The 21744-nt window shown below is 41.9% G+C and overlaps 1 protein-coding gene across 1 annotated transcript in view; it reads left to right on the forward strand.

Annotated features, from left to right (window-relative positions):
* Positions 1–21744, forward strand: part of LOC136864639 (carboxypeptidase B) — a 112584-nt gene that overhangs the window by 67808 nt on the left and 23032 nt on the right. Inside the window, exons 6-7 of the mRNA XM_067141896.2 lie at positions 4616–4773; positions 18786–18876. Of these exons, the coding sequence (XP_066997997.2) occupies positions 4616–4773; positions 18786–18876 (249 nt within the window). The remainder of the gene's footprint in view (positions 1–4615; positions 4774–18785; positions 18877–21744) is intronic.

Consider the following 21744-nt stretch of genomic DNA (forward strand, 5'->3'; position numbering starts at 1 on the left):
GCTTTATCTTCATATCGTGATCTTTCCTACTTTTAAAGACACCACTCAAACTTATTCGTCTACTGATGTCCTCCCACGCCATCTCTCCACTGACAGCTCGTAACATACCACTTAGTCGAGCAGCTCGTCTCGTTTCTCCCAAGTCTTCCAAGCTCAAACTTTGCAACATTTTTGTAACGCTACTCTTTTGTCAGAAATTACCCAGAACAAATCGAGTTGCTTTTCTATGGATTTTCCCCAGTTCTTGAATCAAATAATCCTGGTGAGGGTCGCATACACTGGAACCATACTCTATTTGGGGTCTTACCAGAGATTTACATGCCCTCTCCTTTATATCAGAGATCTGTACCCTTTACTTATAATCATATTTATGTGATTACCCCAATGTAGATCTTTCCTTATATTAACACCAAGGTACTTACAATGATCCCCAAAAGGAACTTTGACCCCATCAGTGCAGTAATTAAAACTGAGAGGAGTTTTCCTATTTGTGAAACTCACAACCTGACCTTTAACCCTGTTTATCATCAAACCATTGCCTACTATCAATCTCGCAACGTTATCTAGGTCATTTTGCAGTTGCTCACAATCTGTTAACTTAGCCTATTTATTACTCTGTACAGAATAACATCATCCGAAAAAAGCTTTATCTCTGAGTCCACTTCTTTACTCATATCATTATATCTATAACATAATATAAAGGTCCAATAATACTGCCTCGAGGAATTCCCCTCTTAATTACAGTATTACAGGTCAGATAAAACGCCTACTCTAATCTCTGAGTTCTATTTTCTAGAAATATAATCATCCATTCAGTCATTCTTTCTTCTAGTCAAATTGCAAACATTTTTGTCAGTAGTCTTCCATGATATACCCTATTAAATGCCTTAGATAGGCCAATCGCGATACCGTCCATTTGACCTCCTGAATCCAGGATATCTGCTATATTTTGTTGGAATCCTACAAGTTGAGCTTCAGTGGAATATTTCCTAAACCCGAACTGCCTTCTATCGAACCACTTATTAATTTCGCAAACATGTCTAATATAATCAGAAAGAATGCTTTCCCAAAGCTTACATGCAATGCATGTCAAACTGACTGGCCTGTAATTTTCAGCTTTATGTCTATCACCCTTTCCTTTATACACAGGGGATACCACTTGACTGACCCAGGATTGAACCTGCTAAGCTGGAGTTAGAAGGCCAGCGCCTCGACCGTCCGAGCCACTCACCCCGGCATTATTATTATTATTATTATTATTATTATTATTATTATTATTATTATTATTATTATTATTATTGGGTCCCTTCTTACAACGCGCTTCTTCAAATTAGAACCATTGCCTGTTTTTTTGCTAATTGCTTTACGTCGCACCGACACAGATAGGTCTTATGGCGACGATAGGACAGGAAAGGCCTAGGAATTGGAAGGAAGTGGCCGTGGCCTTAATTAAGATACAGCCCCAGCATTTGCCTGGTGTGAAAATGGGAAACCACGGAAAACCATCTTCAGGGCTGCCGACAGTGAGATTCGAACCCACTATCTCCTGAATACTGGATACTGGCCGCACTTAAGCGACTGCAGCTGTCGAGCTCGGTACCATTTCCTGTAAGTAAGTTTCTGTTCATATAAACTGCATGGGGTATTTTACCCTTTGTCCACAGCACAGCATGAAATACGAAATGAAAATGGAAAGTCCACATGGAACTGCTTTGAGAAGCTACGCTACTGTATGTATTATACCTCTAATATCTAAAGTTCAGTTCTGACATTTCTTAGAGGGAGGTACGTTTACTGCCTGCCGGGGTGGGATAAAGGGAGTGGGGGTTAAGGTTGCCATGGCAATGAGTGTGGAGCGACTGCGGTTGCCATGGAGATACATCTTCTGGCCAGCTCGTCTTGTTAGGAGTTGCCAAACCTCTCACTTCTGAGTTAGATCTTGTCGCAAGCAGTTCAGTGTGAGTGGCATTCTATTTCTGTTTCCGTTTTGTGGCCCCGTGGTGGAGGGCTAGTGTGCCTGCCTCTTACCCGAAGGGCCCGGATTCGATTCCCGGCCAGGACAGGGATTTTTACCTGGACCTGAGGGATGCTTCGAGGTCAATTCAGCCTACGTGATTAGAATTGAGGAGCTATCTGACGGTGAATAGCGGCCCCGGTATAGAAAGCCAAAAATACCAGCCGAGAGGATTCGTGGTGCTGACCACACGACACCTCGTAATCTGCAGGCCTTCGGGCTGTGCAGAGGTTGCTTGGTAGGCCAAGGCCCTTCAAGGGCTGTAGTTGCCATGGGGTTTGGGTTTTTTTGTTTTGTTTTGGAGCATGAGAGCAAGTCAGTCATAGTCTGGCCGGTTGTGTCCCATTTGCTATCACTTCCATTACAATGGAAAACAATAATGTGAAGAAAGACCAGTTCGTGTCCCATTTGCGATCACTGTAAAATTATCAGCAGCCTGTCAGGGTTTTCCAGCGTCAATGCAGCGAGGGGACTGCTAATTAGGGCGTACTCCACACAACCGTGTGATAAGGATTCTCCCAACCCGTATCCTACTGTATCTCTTGAACGTTTCTTGAGGTAATATTAGTGTATAGTTTTTAACATAGCTACTGCAATTATTCCAGCTGTAGACATCCATCGTTGATGTAGCTTACTTACGACACGCAGGTCACTGAGACGGAAAAAGACATGTCGTATGCTTTATATAATGGATACTCTTTACGGAAAAGTCAGGGATGTTTGGTGACATGGGTTTTTTTTACCGCTGGATGTACGTCGCACCCACACTGATAGGTCTTGTGGCGACAATGGGATAGGAAATTGCTTGGAGTGGGAAGGAAGCAGCCGTGGCCTTAATTAAGGTACAGCCCAGCATTTACTTGTTGTGAAAAAAGGAAAGCACGGAAAACCATCTTCAGGGCTACCGACAATGGGATTCGAAACCTTTATTTTCCGAATGCAATATCATCTTTTCGCGCTATCATTATAGAATTGTCATTTTTTCAACTTATTTTAATCTAAACCTTTTCTTAATATTCAGTTCTGGAATCTTGTACATCTAATCCAAGCGTACAGACCACAATTATAATTTTACTTATATAGGTGAAAGTAGGCTGCGTGGCCGCGCGTTTTAACGCGCTACGGCTCTGGAGCCAAGCTCTGCTTTCGGGAAACGCGTGGGTTCGAACCCCTCCATCGGCTGTTCTCAGAATAGTTTTCTGTGGTTTAATATTTTCACTTCCAGGCAAATGCCGGTACAGTTCCTATCCATAGGCTAGAGCTGAGTCCTCGCGCCCCTTACCCAATTTCACTCACCGTATCACATTTCATGTTCATTAGCTCCTCAACTCAGGTTGGTGCCAGGAAGGGCATCCGGCCGTAGAAACGTGCTATGTAAATGAATCTCATCTCATCCCGACCCGGTATCTTCTTCTTTCTTTTTTTTTCCTATCCCATCGTCGCCATAAGACCTATCTGTGTTGGTGCGACGTAAAGAAAGAAAGAAAAAAAAAAAGAATTGGAAGGAAGCCGCCGTGGCCTTAATTAAGGTACAGCCCCGGCATTTGCGACCCGGTATCAAGAAACTAGACTGAGGGGTAGAAATACATACAGAGGAAAGTAGGCTAATTATATTTTAAGCACCTATTTACTTAACGTGTCAGTATGAATATTTGAACAGTTTGAGCATTATGTAAGCATTAATTTAATATTGCCCCCTATTGTATAAGAAAGTGTAAGTTAACTGTTAAGTTTGAGATGAACTACAATTGCTTCAAAAAAAGTAGTACTGTCGAAGAAGCAAAGTGTTACAGCAAAATCCTTTGTTTTGAAATAGGAAACTGTAAAATTCAACGGTTTTAATACGCCCATCTTTTGTCCTACTTAAAACTCATTTAACCGCCTTAACCGATTTAACCAGTTTATTTGAGTCTTGTTTATTCTCTGTCAGTCCCGATATTAACGCATCAGTCTCAAACGGTAAACATAAGTAATTTAATGAGTTTCAACATACGATTAGTAAGAATCCCAGTATGTTGTTTCGGCAGTTACTTGAGGGATATCTTCCTGTACCAGTCCTTCAGTAAGGAATTCCTTCCCAGCAACATGACTGTATGTCACTGATAAGAGTGATCGCAAACAGGACGACAACAGATCACAGCGGTCAGAATTATCCAGGGAACAAGTGTGCCGGAAGCGAGGTTTAAGAGAAAGGAATGCTGAAATGTGGCAACATCGTGAAATGGGACGTGCAATGCTCCTCCCTCCAGCCCTAGCTGTCAGAATTCAACTTTAGTTGCACACAGTAAGCCTAATACAGCGCACTTCAAATAACTTAAGATTATCTGTAACCGGCCAACAAATAACAGAGAAGGAATGTCAGTACTACCCCTAAGCTGATACAAATTATCCCTCGTGCCTGCGCAACAGTGAGCTGCTGTGCCTGATATCCGTCGACCAATCAGAAACTTCCTTCTCTTTCTTTGGTTTCGCTGAGACAGTTACTTGTATATTAGGGTCTCCGGTGGAACATAATATTTCTGGAACAACTTGATTTGATAGAACGAGATATAGCATAATGTTACAATATCCTATAATTTTTTATATTGTTTAACTTCGCAGCCATCCACGCTCGGGAGTGGATCGCTCCCCCTGTAGCCTTGTACACCATCCAGCAGCTGGTGGAGAACTACACAGTCCATAAAGATCTGGTGGATAATGTGGACTGGTACATCCTGCCCGTACTTAATCCTGATGGATATGAATACACACATACTACGGTGAGTTATGTCAATTTTTTTTTCAATTTCTTTCCAACTAGGAGGTTTTTCCCGTCACAGCCGCAGTGATGGCTCTTGCCCCGAGGAGTTGATGAAGGGATGTCATAAAGTAAACGACTTGACCATAACCAAATAAGCTAAATTATTTCACCTTTTATTATTGTTATTATACCCGACTCCTAGGCTGAATGGTCATCGTAGAGGCCTTCGCTTCAGAGGTCCCCTCGTTTGTTTCTAAGCCAGGTCGGGGATTTTAATAGTGATGGGACATTCGATTCATTTTACTGAATCGATTCATTTGATTCCGTTCACATTACTGAATCGATACAGTGATCCGATTCACGGCACATTACTCACCACTCCTACTGCATCTGTGTAGTATGTGCTGGTAAAACAGCGCAGCAACAGCATTCGGTGCTCGCAGCTGCCATCTGATCTTCATACTATGAACTCTTCTTAGAAAAAAATGTTAATCATTCTAATACACTGAAGGTTTCCGGCGACGCAGGGTGGGAAATGTTAGGATTAGGAAGGTAGCAGCCATGGCCTGAATTAAGGTACAGTTCCAGGATTTCCTGGTGTGAAAATAGAGAAACTACGGAAAACCATCTTAACGGCTGCCGACGGTGGGATTCGAACCCACCATCCCCCGAATTCAAGCGCATAGCTACGCGATACTAACCGCACGACAACTAGCTCAGTCATTTTTGAAAATATGTGTTTTTCTATCAGCTGAGGATTTTTTATATCGCCATATTTTGTATAGGCTACCCGAGATGTACAGTAGCCCGCTGGTTTTCTGATTCAACATACTGTTACTACGTATTGCGTCTGTCCACATATGATTGAAGTCTTGTGCAACGATGTGACATATGAACTGAGAGAATACTGAGCCGTTCTTCCCAATATAAAACAGGTACTTTTGAGTGGTCATGAGCATGACTCAGTCATAGGGCAGGCTAGAGTCGAGTTTAATTGTCAAATGTCAACTAAGTTATAATACTAAGATTCATTAAACTAATAAATAGTATAAGCTAATAGCCTACCTACTTACTAGCTACTTCAGAATTATGTTTTGGCTACCTTTTTAAGACTGCAAATAAATCCATCTATTATTTAAACCTCCCTGTAAGAAAAGGACAGTGAATGCAAATGGGTATTATTTTCAAATGAGCTGAGCTCGAGAGTCCATTATAGCATACGATTCTTTCGGTGTGCCATGGCTCGCTGTATGTCTCGCTGCAGCGGAAGCTCGGCTCTTCGCCAGTGTCCAGTGAGCCGATAAGGAGCCGTGTGTATCTTGTGTCTTACTGAGCCGCGCTCGTTCACGATTCTTTCGGTGTGCCATGATTCACTGTCTCGCTGCAGCGGAAGCTCGATCTCCCCGTCAACGTCCAGTGAGTGCGCCACTCAGCATTGTCCGCTGGGAGTAAGCTGAATCGTGTGCCGTGAGCTCGCCGTTCCTGTGAATCGATTCACTCGGACACTTGAATGAATCGATACACTGCTTCGAATCATGCATTCAGTAGCCAACACTAGATTTTAATCGTCAATGTTATTCCATTCTGGCGGAGATAAACACTCCAACTTTGGAAAGCTTCTGTGTAACAGGGATTTGATTTGCCTCCACCGAGGGAAACCCGATTTCTCTTTGTTGCAGATGAAGCCTACCCTTTGAGATCATATTTGGCGAAATCATATCCACGTAGAAAACTCACACCTCGAAAAAGCACATTCAAATACAAGTTGCCCCAAGCCCGAAGAACAAATGCCATTCAGTATGCTTATTCATAAGTTTAGAGTGTTCGACTCGTTAACTGAATGGTCAGCGTACTGGCCTTCGGTTCAGAGGGTCCCGGGTTCGATTCCCGGCCGGGTCGGGGAATTTAACCTTAATTGGTTAATTCCAATGGCCCGGGGGCTGGGAGTTTGTGCTGTCACCAACATCCCTGCAACTCACACACCACACATAACACTATCCTCCACCACAATAACACGCAGTTACCTACACATGGCAGATGCCGCCCACCCTGTTCGGAGGGTCTGCCTTACAAGGGCTGCATTCGGCTAGAAATAGCCACACTAAATTAAAAAAATAAGTTTAGAGTGATACGGACAGAAATAATGTTATCAGGTGACCTTCATTATAATGAAAATATGTGACCTTCATAATATAATTAGGGAACGTGACGGTTCCATTACTGATATTCATCGAGCTTTATAAGAATTACAAGGGGAAGAGGAAGTAGTTATGCACCATTTACCTACGATGCGTGCCTTAAATGTAGGATGTAAATACAGATGAACCTCAGTTATACAATTTCAATGGGAGGCGACTAAAATAAAGTATACATGAGAAAACGTAAAAGTGATTTTTTTATATGGAACCGAAACTGTGTTATTACATTATTACTCAAACTACTGTATAAGGAATCAATACATTAAACACACACATACTGCAGTATTTCATGTACAGTGATTGCATACAGGCAGAGTACTGGTGCTTTACACTGGTTTAAAAATCATCAATTTTTTTTTGCATCTTTGAATTTTCCACACAAGCATAGGCCTACACTAGCCGGATACAAGTGCGCAGCGATAACGCATTCCATAAATACACGGGACGTTGGCATCTACTGTGGCCCCACCAAACCCAATACTGAAGACAATGGGTTGGGATATAGTACCAAATCTGAAGTACTTATTTGATTATTGTTTGCATGAATGAGCTTTACTAAATGAATGGAGAGTTGAAATAGTAGCCACTGTGTACAAAGGAAAGGGTGATAGACATAAAGCTGAAAATTACAGGCCAGTCAGTTTGACATGCATTGTATGTAAGCTTTGGGAAAGCATTATGTCTGATCATATTAGACATGCTTGCGAAATTAATAACTGGTTCGATAGAAGGCAGTTCGGATTTAGGAAACGTTATTCCACTGAAGCTCAGCTTGTAGGATTCCAGCAAGATATAGCAGATATCTTGGATTCAGGAGGTCAAATGGAGTGTATCACTATTCACCTGTCTAAGGCATTTGATAGGCTAGATCATGGGAGCTTACTGGCAAAAATGAGTGCAATTGGACTAGACAAAAGAGTGACGGAATGGGTTGCTATATTTCTAGAAAATAGAACTCAGAGATTAGAGTACGCGAAGCTCTATCTGACCCTGTAATAATTAAGAGGGTAATTCCTCAAGGCAGTATTATTGGATCTTTATGTTTCATTATAGATATAAATATGAGTAAAGAAGTGGAATCAGAGATGAGGCTTTTTGCAGTTGATGTTATTCTGTACAGGGTAATAAATAAGTTAAACGATTGTGAGCAACTGCAAAATGACCTCGATAATGTTGTGAGATGGACAGCAGGCAACGGTATGATGATAAACGGGGATAAAAGTCAGGTTGTGAGTTTCACAAATAGGAAAAGTCTTATCAGTTTTAATTACTGCGTTGATGGGGTAAAAGTTCCTTATGGAGATCACTGAATGTACCTAGGTGTTAATATAAGGAAAGGTCTTCACTGGGGTAATCACCTAAATGGGATTGTAAATAAAGTGTACAGATCTCTGCACATGGTTATGAGGGTTTTTAGGGGGTTGTAGTAAGGAGGTAAAGGAGATAGCATACAAGTCTCTGGTAAGACCCCAATTAGATTATGGTTCCAGTGTATGGGACCCTCATCAGGATTACTTGATTCAAGAACTGGAAATAATCCAATGAAAAGCAGCTCGATTTCTTCTAGGTGATATCCGATAAAAGAGTAGCGTTACAAAAAGGATGCAAAGTTTGGGCTAGGGAGTCTTGGGAGAAAGGAGACAAGCTGTCAGTGGAGAGATGGCTTGGAATGAAATTAGAACACGAATAAATTTGAGTGGTGTATTTAATAGTAGGAAAGATCACAATATGAGATAAAGTTGGAATTCAAGAGGACAAATCGGGGCAAATATTCGTTTTTAGGAAGGGGAGTTAGGGATGGGTTAAGTTACCAAGGGAGATGTTCAATAAATTTCCAATTTCTTTGAAATCATTCAAGAAAAGGTTAAGAAAACAACAGATGGGAATATGTCACCTGGGCGACTGCCCTAAATGCAGGTCAGTAGTGAATGGTTGGAACGCATTGTCGGTGGCAGTGGTGTCAAAAAGGTTATTTCAAAAGAATCCACTTATTGAATTCGATGGGATTAAATGTCAATTTTATTTCTGTGACTCTCAAATCCTCAGTATTTCATAACGTATAAATAAGTAAATTAATATGTTTCATTCATGGGGACCAGGCAAATGTGACATATTCATGATAAATCGTATAACCGTAAACGTATAACTGGGCTAAATATTAATGGACAAGGTTCGGTGTCTAAAACTTTTAGCGTATAACTGCGAGAAACGTAGAAGTTAATAACGTATAAATGAGGTTCATCTTTACATGGAATATTTCAGTTCAGTTCTTTTACAAGATAGGAATATCGATCTGTAGAGTGTTTGAAGGAAGTTGCTTTTTATAAGTGGCATTCATTTTTGCAGCAACCTCATCCCATAGCTTATCAGCCTGTAACCGTACAACAGGGTTACAGATTCCATTCAGTATTTATTATTATTATTATTATTATTATTATTATTATTATTATTATTATTATTAACCCGATTCATTAGATTTTATATTCTGTTTCTCATCACTTAGACTGTAATAATTAGGTATCACGTATATTATTGTATTTAATCATAGGTTAAGTGAAATTTGTTTGTAATTATTCTGTATTGTAGTAAGTGAGATTTGTTGGTTTCATATAGTCAGGCTGTAGCTTGTAACTCTGGCTAGATGAGCTGGCATAGTATTTTGCAATCGAGGCTATGTTTAACTGAGAATGTTGTGTGCAAGTAGAATTCCCGGTGACGCATGAAACTTAGTCATCTGCAATCCGCTTGGGCACGCTTAGACAACACTTGACTGATGACATCAGTGCGTGGGCACGTGATTGCGACCAAGTGTCAGTATTCGCCAGCTACTGTATGTTGAAGTGGAAGGGATGAACAGAGAGTAGGGAGATGAGTCGTCATCGCGAGGTTATAAAAGTCGATGCAACGGTGGTGAGAGGTATTCAGATCATATCTATCAGATCATAGGTATCAGTCAGATGTATCAAATGGAAGAAGTGGTCTTAGAGTGATGGTCAGAGCTAAGAGTTGTGTTTTCAAGAGGTCTTGTAATAATCGAGGAGGTCTACAAGTGGTGGTTGTATCCGTGCAGAGACGGGTACTATGCTGATAAAGAAACATCATCTTCTTGTGAGGATGGACTTCACAAGATGTTTCAATAATATTGTCAATTACTTATAATATATTGAGTGGACGTAATTACATTGGAGCTCCCTACACGCGTACATGGTATGTAGGCCAACTCCTTGTTATATAAGAAGATAACAGCAGACGGCTCCCGACTTCAATTTGAAGTTCAACAGCGGTGTATGCAGACATCAGGTAATTAAAGCATCAGACATGTTATGCATTCATAACATGAAGAAGAATGTAATCAGCGGAGATATCACATCTCACTTCAAGTTTATGCCAATAGTTTTTTTTTAGATTAAATTTTCCTTTTATTAGTACCGAAAATCTCACTATATATTTTTTTTGTTAAATTAAAAGACGTCAATGCTTGTTCATTGTGACGTAAATTATAGTCATAAACTCAGTTTTATTTTAATTATAATAAGTGATTCCAGTTCCATGTACAATCCTCAATTGTGGAAATGCAACAGTAATTTAATATTGTCCTGATCCATATCCCTGTATATTGCCAAATATGTGAGTTTATCACCTCACGCCTTGAGATAATTGATATAAGAGGTATGCTCTACCAAATTTTGTTGCTTTTTATTTAAAAAGCAACTGGCGCTCAAACAAATGTTATGTATATTGTGTGAAGGAGATGAAGGTATAAGAGTAGTGGTTGGAGTAGCCACAAGCCAGGAATTTGTTGCTGTGATGCTTGAACGGAAGTTATAAATCGCTGGAGGTCTTTCTGTGAACACAATAATTTTCTCAGCGTTGTTCTTATCGACTGATACTTGTATCCAAGTATTCATTATCTGCATGCTCTATGCAGATGTAGTTAATGGATTTAACAGACCAATCCTGGCATGAAACAGGCGATCGCATTGATTGCACTTAATGGAAGGTGCAAGACGTAGCGGGGTCTGGCATAGACTACGTCTCTGATGTTTCTCTTCTTTCTGCCTACGCTGTTCTCGTTCAAATTGTGCAATTGAAGTGCTTGTGCGCCAGCAAATGGCACACCACGTACACGGATCAACGCTTACGCTCCTCAAGGCCTTCTTCAGAGAGGCACCATGAGGTCTCCTCTCTGTACTAAGTTTACTATATAGGGTTTGTCGATGAAGTGTGTTGTTCCTCATACACTGGACATGCTCACTCAATCCATCTGAGTTGATGACTGATGATGGTAGCCTTTATATACTTTATACTGTTCACCTTTGCCCTCTCAATGACTGTTGTATTCGGTATGAAGACATCCCATTTGTTGTTCATAATGGATCAGAACGTCTGTTGGTGGAAACGTTCTAATTAATTGATACCACGGCGATATAGAGCAAGGTGGAGATGACAATTGCTCGATACACTATCATTTTGTGTATATTCTAAGATCTTTATGATAAAGACTCGATGTGTGAGATGTACAAAAGCTGCATGGCAGCACAAATTCTGTTCTCCACGTTGTTCTCCGATGAGCAGTTGAATGAAAGAATACTTCCTAGATAGAGGAAGTGATTTACTTGTTAAAGAGGCGTGTTGGAGATGGAAATATTAAAATTCGAGAAGCTGGCTGTGCGGGTACCATTTTTTTTTTGAATATTGTTTGTCAGGCCAAATCATACATATGCGCTGCTGAATCAGTTAACTGACAGTTGAAACCCATCACGTGTATGAAGCATAGCAGTTCAGTTACACGGGTGAGACTTTAAGTCTTTTTGATCGGAGTTTGGGTTGATTAAATAGTCCTCCATCAAATCTATACTTAAGTTCCACATCTGTGTTGTACGCAGACGACATTTTGTATTGCATGGTTGCCACGTACATGACAAAGGGTGTTGGTGTAAGTTCACAACCTTGTTTAAGCCCATTGGTGATGGAGAATTCTTTCGATATTTCATTCTGGTACAGCATCTGCCCTAACATATCAACATGGAGTGCTTGGATCAGTTCAAAAAAGTGCTCAGGACAGCCAAACCTTCTTATAACCAACCCCATTGTCTCTGGGGGAACTGTATCAAAGGTCTTTTCCAAATCGAACAGCACGAAAAGCAGGGGCCTTTGTTGCTTTCTGCACTCCTCCTGTAGTTGTCTTGCACGGAAGATTATATCAATAGTCCCCCTGGAGGGGCGAAACCCATACTTGAGATTCAAGAAGTACCTCCTGAGAGACTGTCTGGAGACGATTCAATAGAATTCTAGCAAACATTTTACCTGATTTGGAGAGCAGGGATATGCCTCGGTAATTGCTTTTTTTAATAAGATGGTGACAATGGTGGACTTCTTCATGCTAGCAGGGACATTTCGGGTTTCCCATATTAGAGGGATCAGAGAGAAAAGCCTGGTTTTCAAAGGTATGCCTCCACTTTGAATGAGCTCAAGGGGAATATTGATCGATCCAGGTGCCTCTATTGGTCTCAGACTATCAAAAGCCCTAGTAACTTCCTGAGAAGTTGGAAGGACTGCCACTGAAGGTTGTGGAAGATGTTGTGGCACACGTTGGAGGATGTCTTCAGCAACGGTTTAAGAGTTAGCTCAAGATGTACCAACTGTCGGTAAGGATGACAGTATTTACCTGATGGGGAACGAGCAGAAGCATATAGCTCCTTTTATCGCAGCACTAAATTTCTGTAAGTCTCTGGCATCTGACAGAATATGGAGTTCCTCTGCCGTTTGTTGCCACAAATTGCCTTTGATTTTCCTTATTTCAGTCTGGATTTTTTTGTTTGAGCTCTTGAAAGCATGCTTTCTTCTTCTTGGAAGATGGATCTTGAACAAGGGACAGGTATGGATCCCTCTTGGCACTGATGAATTTCTGAATCTCTTCCTCTTTCTTCCATCATAGCCTATGACTTTCTCTGCTGTCCCTTTGATGGTGTTTTTAATCTGGTCCACTCTACTTCAGCATCTTTTATGTTGACCGGATTTTTTTATTTAGCTGATCTAAAAGAGCATCTTGGAAAGCAGAACTCACAGCTGTATTCTGAAATTTGGCGATGTTGAATTTCCTCCTGGTAGTGTTAGAGAAGTAAGATCGAGGTTTAAGAAGTATGAAGATCCTTAGTAGGCTAAGTAGAGAAGTCTGTGGTCAGACCAGCAGTCATCTGTATTTCGTGCAGTCAAGTAGTGAGATCCTTTTCTCAGTAATGCTGCCAAGTAGTGATATAGTCAATGAGATGCCAGTGTTTGGAGCGTGGAAAGACTTAGGAGTGGGAAGAAAGCGGCCATGACCTTAAGTGAGGTACAGCCCCAGCATTTACCTGGTGCGAAGATAGGAAACCACGGAAAACCATCTTCAAGGCTGCCCACAGTGGGGTTTGAACCCACTATCTCCCAGATGCAAGCTCACAGCTGCACGCCCGTAACCGCACGGCCAACTCGCCCGGTCTTTAGTTGTTCTCTTGGCGAGAATACTGTGCAGTATGTGGTAGAACTGATTCTTGAAGTCTTCATTATCGTTTAAAGTGGGAGCATAAGAGGAGACAAGGGTGAACAAGCTAGCTCTAACAAGAAAAATTCAAAGTAATGAGTCTTTCATTGATTGCAATAGGAGTGAGCCGATGGTCTTTCACCATGTTTGTTTTCTCTCCAAATCTGACACCATAGATGCGTAGTTCTCTTGCACCCTTTCCTTTCCAAGAGATGGTGCAATCCGAGTTTCATTTTCTTTCACGTGATAACCGGAGTTCACTGAGAGCAAAACGTCGATATCCAGTCAAGCTATCTCGTGCGTAATGAGTAATGAGAGCTGTTCCTCACTATGGTCTGTTGTTGTTCTCCTTTAAGTCCAGTAGAGTTCTGACATTCAGTAGGCATGTTCATATATTTCCTTCTTGTTTTCCGTCCGCAAAAATTGGAGTGAACGTCTGGATGCGGATTCCCAGCCAGGTACAAATGTGATTGTCAATGTTTGGCACACATTTTCTAGGAGTTTCCTCATTCAGGATGGGCAGCGGCTATCCTACATAGGCCTGCCCAGACACAGATGCAGGACCGGTTCCCTGAGTAGTTACGAGTCTCAGGGAGGTGACTATCACAACTTTCGTCTAGGAAATGACGAGATGCAGCCATAATCGGCTATGCTCGGGACTGCTCGAGGAATCTTGGCGTTTAATCCTCCCTACCAAGCGATTTCTCACCACGTGCGGAGAATGCATCTCGGTATTGCCTTGTTTTATTTTGAGAAAGTTAATTTTACAAGTCTTTACGCTGAGTTTGCCGTATAATTTCCCGGAGATTGTATTTTTTAAATCGTGGCTGTTTTGCAGTTTAATTTCACGGGTAATGATATTTATTTTAAACAGTGGTGCTGTGAAGTACAGGCAATATTAATAGACTTCTACAGTATTTTGGGTGTCCAGGTCATGAAACAGTGAATTAGTTATGTGTATAAACTGCTTCAGGGGAGGAATGAAAACGTTTTCATAGTAGTAATTTCTCGTGAACAGTCGAGATTTCCTTCTGATGACACAGAGTAAAGTTCTCTGCGAAACGTAAAGAATATCACCGTATTTTCTTGACACGGCTTAAGCCCAAAAGTCTATATCATGTCTATAAGTGCAGGCCATGAAAGCATCAATGGCAACGGAGTTATTATTTAATGGAATTCCTTCCATATGTAGAAAAATGGTGATTCTTTGCGGCTTCACAATATACAGTAAAACACACTAACCAAATATCGCCGTGCAAGCACGCGCCTCGTCGTCCAGCTGCTCGAAAAACACGCAAAAATCCAGCGTGACAAAACGCAAGTGTGGCCACCCACCTCGAAGGTTGTCCAGCTGCGTGAATAACACGCAGTAACGCAGTTTGAAATCACGTGTGGCCCCAGCCTTAGGGAGTCGTGTTACTTACCCCTGCCCGTCACTCGGCGTTGAGTTGCTGGCTGCACGATCTTACTCCATTAACGCAGCGGGATACCCGGCCAGACAGCATCACACTCCATTTAAAAATACATAATTTGCTTTTTTTTTTTAGACAGATATAAACAATTTGCAAATTATGGCACAGCATTTGATTTTGACTTTTCATTATTTCATGCAGTATAAACCAGTGGCGGTCGGCTCTCAGGATCACATGAGCAGGTGAACACCCAGTTCTAACGCATATTCACGCATTCATGGATACCGGTAATTCAAAATTGTTTCCTTTTTTCAACCTGATTTCGTCAGTCGATCGAAAGCATTTGACTTATATCGAAGCTCCGTTACACTGACAACTGTTCGTTTCGACTCACAATGCCAGGGAGCACACTAGAGATATTGCTACGACCCTTAGGACTATACGCATGCGCATGGAGGTGACGTTATGGTTTATGCACAGATATATCCATAAGCGAGGAGCACGGTAAGGAATGTGCCTTTCCGACTACAACCACCCTCAAACCAGAGATAGTTTTACAGTTGACCACAAGGGCCCTCCCCTTCCCTATTACGGTTTGGCCAGAGCTCCCAGAAGTTACTATTGCATTACATCGCCGGAAGATTTCGCTAGTAGCTAATTCTGAACAGGTGTTCGTAATCACGGGATAAGAAAACCGGAGCCTCAGCCTCAGCCTCAGCCAACGCCTGAGCGACTCAGCCCGGCAGTCGTAATTTTAGTTTTCTTGTGCACTCACAGATTAGTCTCGGGAAAATTTATCCTCGGTTATAAGGGTTCTACCATATTATGAGTAGAGAAGCAACCGTAAAAGGAACTTTAGTGAAATGATTTAATAAGTTATTTTGTACTTATTTGCATTCTACTTTGGTATATTTCAGACGTGAACACAAATTTTGTTGTGAGCCCCCCGAAAATTTGGTCACGAGCCGCCGCTGGTATAAACGTTCCTTTAATAAATGACATGTCCACCATTAAGTGTCTCACCTCGAATTCCCAATATTGAGGCAAGCAAACAAGTAGCCCAAGCAGAACTCTCGCCTGACTGAAACAGCTTGGAGCAAACATTCCAGTATCGCACTCTACATTTCGTGGACTAGGTGACTGACGCAAACAACATGCGGCTGCTTCAATCAGCCTGAGACGGTTTTGTTACATGCAGTGTGGTTTCGTCTTAAGATTTCTAGGGATTTATTTCGTTTTTCTCTGGTAATTACTAGGCAAGTCCGCTTCTGTTGTGCAGTGGATAGTGTGATTAGCTGCAACCCCTGGAGGCCCGGGTTCCCATTCCCGCCTCTGCCACCCTCGAAGTGATTTTCCGTGGTTTCCCACTTCTCCTCCTACCTACATAATACACACTAATCAACGTATAACATTAGAATATCCATTAACTCTTAAGGTAATTAAAATAAACTACTAAACCGAAATTGTAACAAATTTGTTCTTACTAACTGAACCGGACTCTTTCTTGGAATTACGTTCTTTTCAGATAAATCTGCATGTAAAAGGAAATCATCTTATTCAGATGATAAAGGTCACACTTCTGGTTCAGTGATCTTACGTTTAAATAATTGATAAACAGACATAAATATTTCGAAGTTCTTTCTACATATGGTTCATAGACAGTCGTTAGTAGGGGGAACGTGCGTAAGTGTTTTCATATCAGTTTAAGTGAGAAGTTAGACTGATAGCTCCCAACCACTGTCGGTGGTTCTGCTAAACATTATTGTATAGAAGTTATCCCACTATTTGGGTTCTGTACAGTGTCAAGTATAGATTATGGAAACCAGTCTCTGTAAGATTAATCTTACGATTTAAAGTAACGTCACCATTCATTTATGTTAACTGTATTTATTTATTTATTTATTTCAGTGCTCAATTTACATAGTTCTGTGAACGAATGGTACGGTGTCTTCATATTACTCTATTTGTAAGCTACTTCCCTATACCTCATACCGAGAAATTATTATTTACACTAAGGTAGAGTATTTAACATGGCCAAACATTGGATCTCCGTGTGAAAATGGAGTGTGAAAGCTTAGTACATCTTCACTGGTTTCTCCGCTCGCTGCCCATGATCATTAAGGCGTTTTGTCTTTCAGTTTTCTGACACCGTGGTTAGTCGGTTCCAGTCCCATTGGTGGAAAAAATTTCACCATCAGAATGTAGCCCGGCAGGGTAGGAGATGTGGTGGTATTCAATTTCTAGTTACTAGGCAACAGTGTTCATATGGAGTGAGGGCATATGGCGCTGTTGATGGTGATTCGTCCGTCGGATGGAGACTTTAAAGCATTGAGCAGTTCCCCGTGTGCTATTCGACAGGTGTAGGCTAAGAGCTGACACAGTGTTTCATCCTCTCCTTACCTCATATCATCATCATCATCATCGTCGTCGTCGTCGTCGTCGTCGTCGTCGTCATCATAAGCACAATCATCATCCAAACGCGCAGGTTACCCATGGATGTCAAACAGAAAGATATGCACAAAGTGCCTTCAGACATTCCAGGCACACGGAGCGAGTTGGCTATGGCGTTACGTAGCTATGAGCCCTTATTCGGGAGATTGTAGGATCGAACCCCACTGAAGACGGCTTTCCGTGGTTTCCCATTTTCATACAAGGTGCCGGTGCTGCTGCACTTTAATTAGGACCACGGTCACTTCCATTTTTTTTTTTTTTTTTTTGCTATTTGCTTTACGTCGCACCGACACAGATATGTCTTACGGCGACGATGGGATAGGGAAGGCCTAGGAATTGGAAAAAAGCGGCCGTGGCCTTAATTAAGGTACAGCTCCGGCATTTGCCTGGTGTGAAAATGGGAAACCACGGAAAACCATCTTCAGGGCTCCCGACAGTGGGGCTCGAACCCACTGTCTCCCGATTACTGGATACTGGTCGCGCTTAAGCGACTGCACTATCGAGCTCGGTACACTTCCATCCTAGTCCCAGCCCTGCCCTATTCCATAGTCGGCATAAGACCTGTCTGAGACGGTGCAACGTAAAACCAACAGCACAGAAGCATCTTCCACCGAGCTCGATAGCTGCAGTCGCTTAAGTGCGGCCAGTATCCAGTATTCGGGAGATAGTGGGTTCGAACCCCACTGTCGACAGCCCTGAAGATGGTTTTCCGTGGTTTCCCATTTTCACACCAGGCAAATGCTGGGGGCTGTACCTTAATTAATGCCTTGGCCACTTCCTTCCCACTCCTAGTCCTTTCCTGTCCCATCGTCGCCATAAGACCTCTCTGTGTCGTTGCGACGTAAAACAACTTATACAAAAAGAAGCATCTCCTATTGAGAATTTGTTATTAATTTGGTGAAATGATGATTCCGCAGGCCTCCGCCTCCCTAGCGTAACGGTTAGCACTTATAGCTGCTGACCTCGATGGCCCGGGTTCGATTCCCGGTTCTACCAGTGATTTTAAAATGACAGGAGAGCTGCTATATGGATTCAATGGTATATGCAGCTCACCCCCATCGGGGGGGGGGGGTCTGATAAAAGCTGCACCACCGCAGGACGAGGATACGAGTTTACTTTTTTACTTCCGTTCTAGTGTCACCGAGATCGATAGCTGTAGTCGCTTAAGTGCGGTCAGTATCCAGTATTCGGTAGATAGTGAGTTCGAACCCCACTGTTGGCAGCCTTGAAGATGGTTTTCCGTGGTTTTCCATTTTCACACCGGGAAAATGCTGGGGCTGTACCCTAATTAAGGCCACGGCCGCTTCCTTCCCAGTCCTAGCCCATTCCTGTCCCATCGTCGCCATAAGACCTGTGTCGGTGGGACGTAAAGCCAATAGCAAAAAAAACAACAACATACATTTAGCGTTCTAGTTTCATTGTGCAACTTGAGATATGATTGTTTCAGGACCGGTTTTGGAGAAAAACACGTTCCAATAATGGTGATCCTGAGTGTCTTGGTGTGGATGCCAACAGAAACTTCGATTTCCATTGGGGTGGTAAGTTTCAATGTCCTGTATTTTATTAACATTATTTACATACCGAAAATCTTTCACTTTGATTTCTTATGCAAAACTTATTTATGGTTTCAGTCACGTAGTCTCAATTACTAAACCATTTATTTTCGGATGACAGTGAAACGCCGCGTAATATAATAAACCAGTGGAACGGCGATGATGATGATGATGATGATGATGATGATGGTGATTGTTGTTCATGTGCATGGGCCATGTTTCTAACTCAATCTGGCCCATGAATAGATGAGATGAGAGAAAATATCATAGGACCACCCATTCAGGCCGCTAAATACTGCGTCTTTTGGTACAATCCTTTGTCGAAATGACGTACCGTTTAGCAGCAGTTAATCTGTAAATGAAGGTCTGCAATATTGTAAACATGCATATACTTTCGTATGTCGATCTATATATATATATATATATACATTACCGAGCTCGATAGCTGCAGTCGCTGAAGTGCGGCCAGTATCCAGTATTCGTGAGAAAGTAGGTTCGAACCCCACTGTTGGCAGCCCTGAAAATGGTTTTCCGTGGTTTCCCATTTTCACACCAGGCAAATGCTGAGGCTGTACCTTAATTAAGGCCACGGCCGCTTCCTTCCCACTCCTAGTTCTTTCCCTCCCATCGTCGCCATAAGACCTATCTGTGTCGGTGCGACGTAAAGCAACTAGCAAAATATATATGCATTCATTGATGTCGGTTTGTAGCAATCGAGAAAGGGTGTGTCTGCTATTGTAATCAGTACTCCCCACACCGACTTAGACTGGCAGTAGGAATGGGGTCCTTCTCCAACTCTTGTGTAACTGGCATTAGTAAAGGGGGCCTACCATTGTAATGAATAATTCACATCTCGATTTGACTTGCAGATGGAAGGGGAGCATGAAATTTTGTCCAAAACTCCCCTACCTGATTGTGTTTGGCTGTAGGCCAGGGTGCCCGCCATTATAAAAAATGTACCCATCTAAAATGTGACTAGCATTAGGCATAGTTGCCTGTTATTTTAATGTAAACTCACCAACTCTGTGTGACTGGCAGTAAGCTGGCTGGCAGAAGGAAAGGGGGCCTGTCATTATAATGATAACTGCATAACTCAATTTTGGCTAGTGGTGGAGAAATTGCCTGCCATTATAATAAGAACTCCCCAAATGTAATCTGTCTGGAAGTAGGAAAGGGGGCCTGCCATTGTAACGAAAACTCCCCAAATCGATTGTGACCGCGCAGTAGGCAATAGGGCCTGAAATTATAATGTAAACTTGCCAACTCGATTGTGAATGGCAGTTGGCAAGTGAGCCTGCCGTTATCATCACCACTCCGAAACCCACACTTTACATTGGAAACAACGTACGGGGACCTTCCCATGCTATATCTCGAATAACGCTAAGGTCATGCAATTTTAAAACAATCTTATTTACTGCCCGTACAGTATTTACTTCGATATCCGTATACAATGTAGAATACTGTAGCGAAGCACTGGTACATTTGCTAGTTATTATTATTGTTATTATTAAGAACGAAAACCAAATCTTTAGTTGACTTGAGAAATGTACGTGTAGTTTCTACAAATTGTTCTCGAATACATCCAAGGATGACCGGGCGAGTTGGCCGTGCGCGTAGAGGCGCGCGGCTGTGAGCTTGGATCCGGGAGATAGTAGATTCGAATCCCACTATCGGCAGCCCTGAAAATGGTTTTCCGTGGTTTCCCATTTTCACACCAGGCAAATGCTGGGGCTGTACCTTAATTAAGGCCACGGCCGCTTCCTTCCAACTCCTAGGCCTTTCCTATCCCATCGTCGCCATAAGACCTATCTATGTCGGTGCGACGTAAAGCCCATAGCAAAAAAAAATATTACATCCAAGGATGACCGTTGTTAGGAAATACTTCATTCATGTAAACTCATTATTAAGCACAATACGGTTAACTTATGTTGTGCCTCTTAATTCTTTCTCAAGGATCAGTTCCACTAAAACTGCCCTTTGTGGAATCTAATTTGACTTTTAAAAAATTTTCAATCAATCATTGGTCTATATTTAGGGCTATATCCCAAGTGGTAGCTAGATTTTTCTTAAACGTTTTCAAAGAACTTGGAAATTTATCAAAAATTTTCCTGGATAATTTATTCCATTCCCTTACTCCTCGTCCTATGAATGAATATTTGTCCCAGTTTATCCTCGTGAATTCCAACTATATCTTCATATTAATAAACCCTTTAAGGTCCTTCGCAGGATACCTACCTTCCTTACCTATTAGAAAATCGGCATGAGATCTTTTATTTCGGGTCGTCTACGGGTTCTTCGTCATTTGCTTAGGTAAGAGGCGGGTTTTAATCATTTAAACTATCTACTAAATGAGAGGAATCGAGTCAAAGAAATGCTTGTTTATTGACCATTGACGATGAAGTCGAAGAACACATGACATTTTAACATTACTAAACAACTCAGTATTGTCCGTAAAAACTAACAATAATAACGGTGATGAGAGATACCTGCTTCGGAGACTTTAACTCAACTGCCTGAGGGGTATCCTTACTAGAAACCACTGTCTTAAGTTAAGAGAGAAATAAAGAATGTCTGGAGATTGGTAAGATCGGCTTCCATGTGAGACTGCTTGTACCATCATGATGATTAGTGATGATCCAGCCCCGTAGCACGAGCTCTGGACTCTTTGTATACTTAAGGTAGTTCAATCGGTATGTGCCACACAGAGGTTGTACGACATGGACCCTTACTTTTATCGAAGTGACCTATGTCATGGAGCGACATCTAACTTTGTAATTTACGTTAAAGTCATTGTGGATGATGACCGCAAGGAAAATTATGCTACAATGGCAAATGGCCCTAATCTATGTCACT

The sequence above is a fragment of the Anabrus simplex genome, chromosome 1, assembly GCF_040414725.1.
Source record: "Anabrus simplex isolate iqAnaSimp1 chromosome 1, ASM4041472v1, whole genome shotgun sequence".
Classification (NCBI taxonomy): Eukaryota; Metazoa; Arthropoda; class Insecta; order Orthoptera; family Tettigoniidae; genus Anabrus; species Anabrus simplex.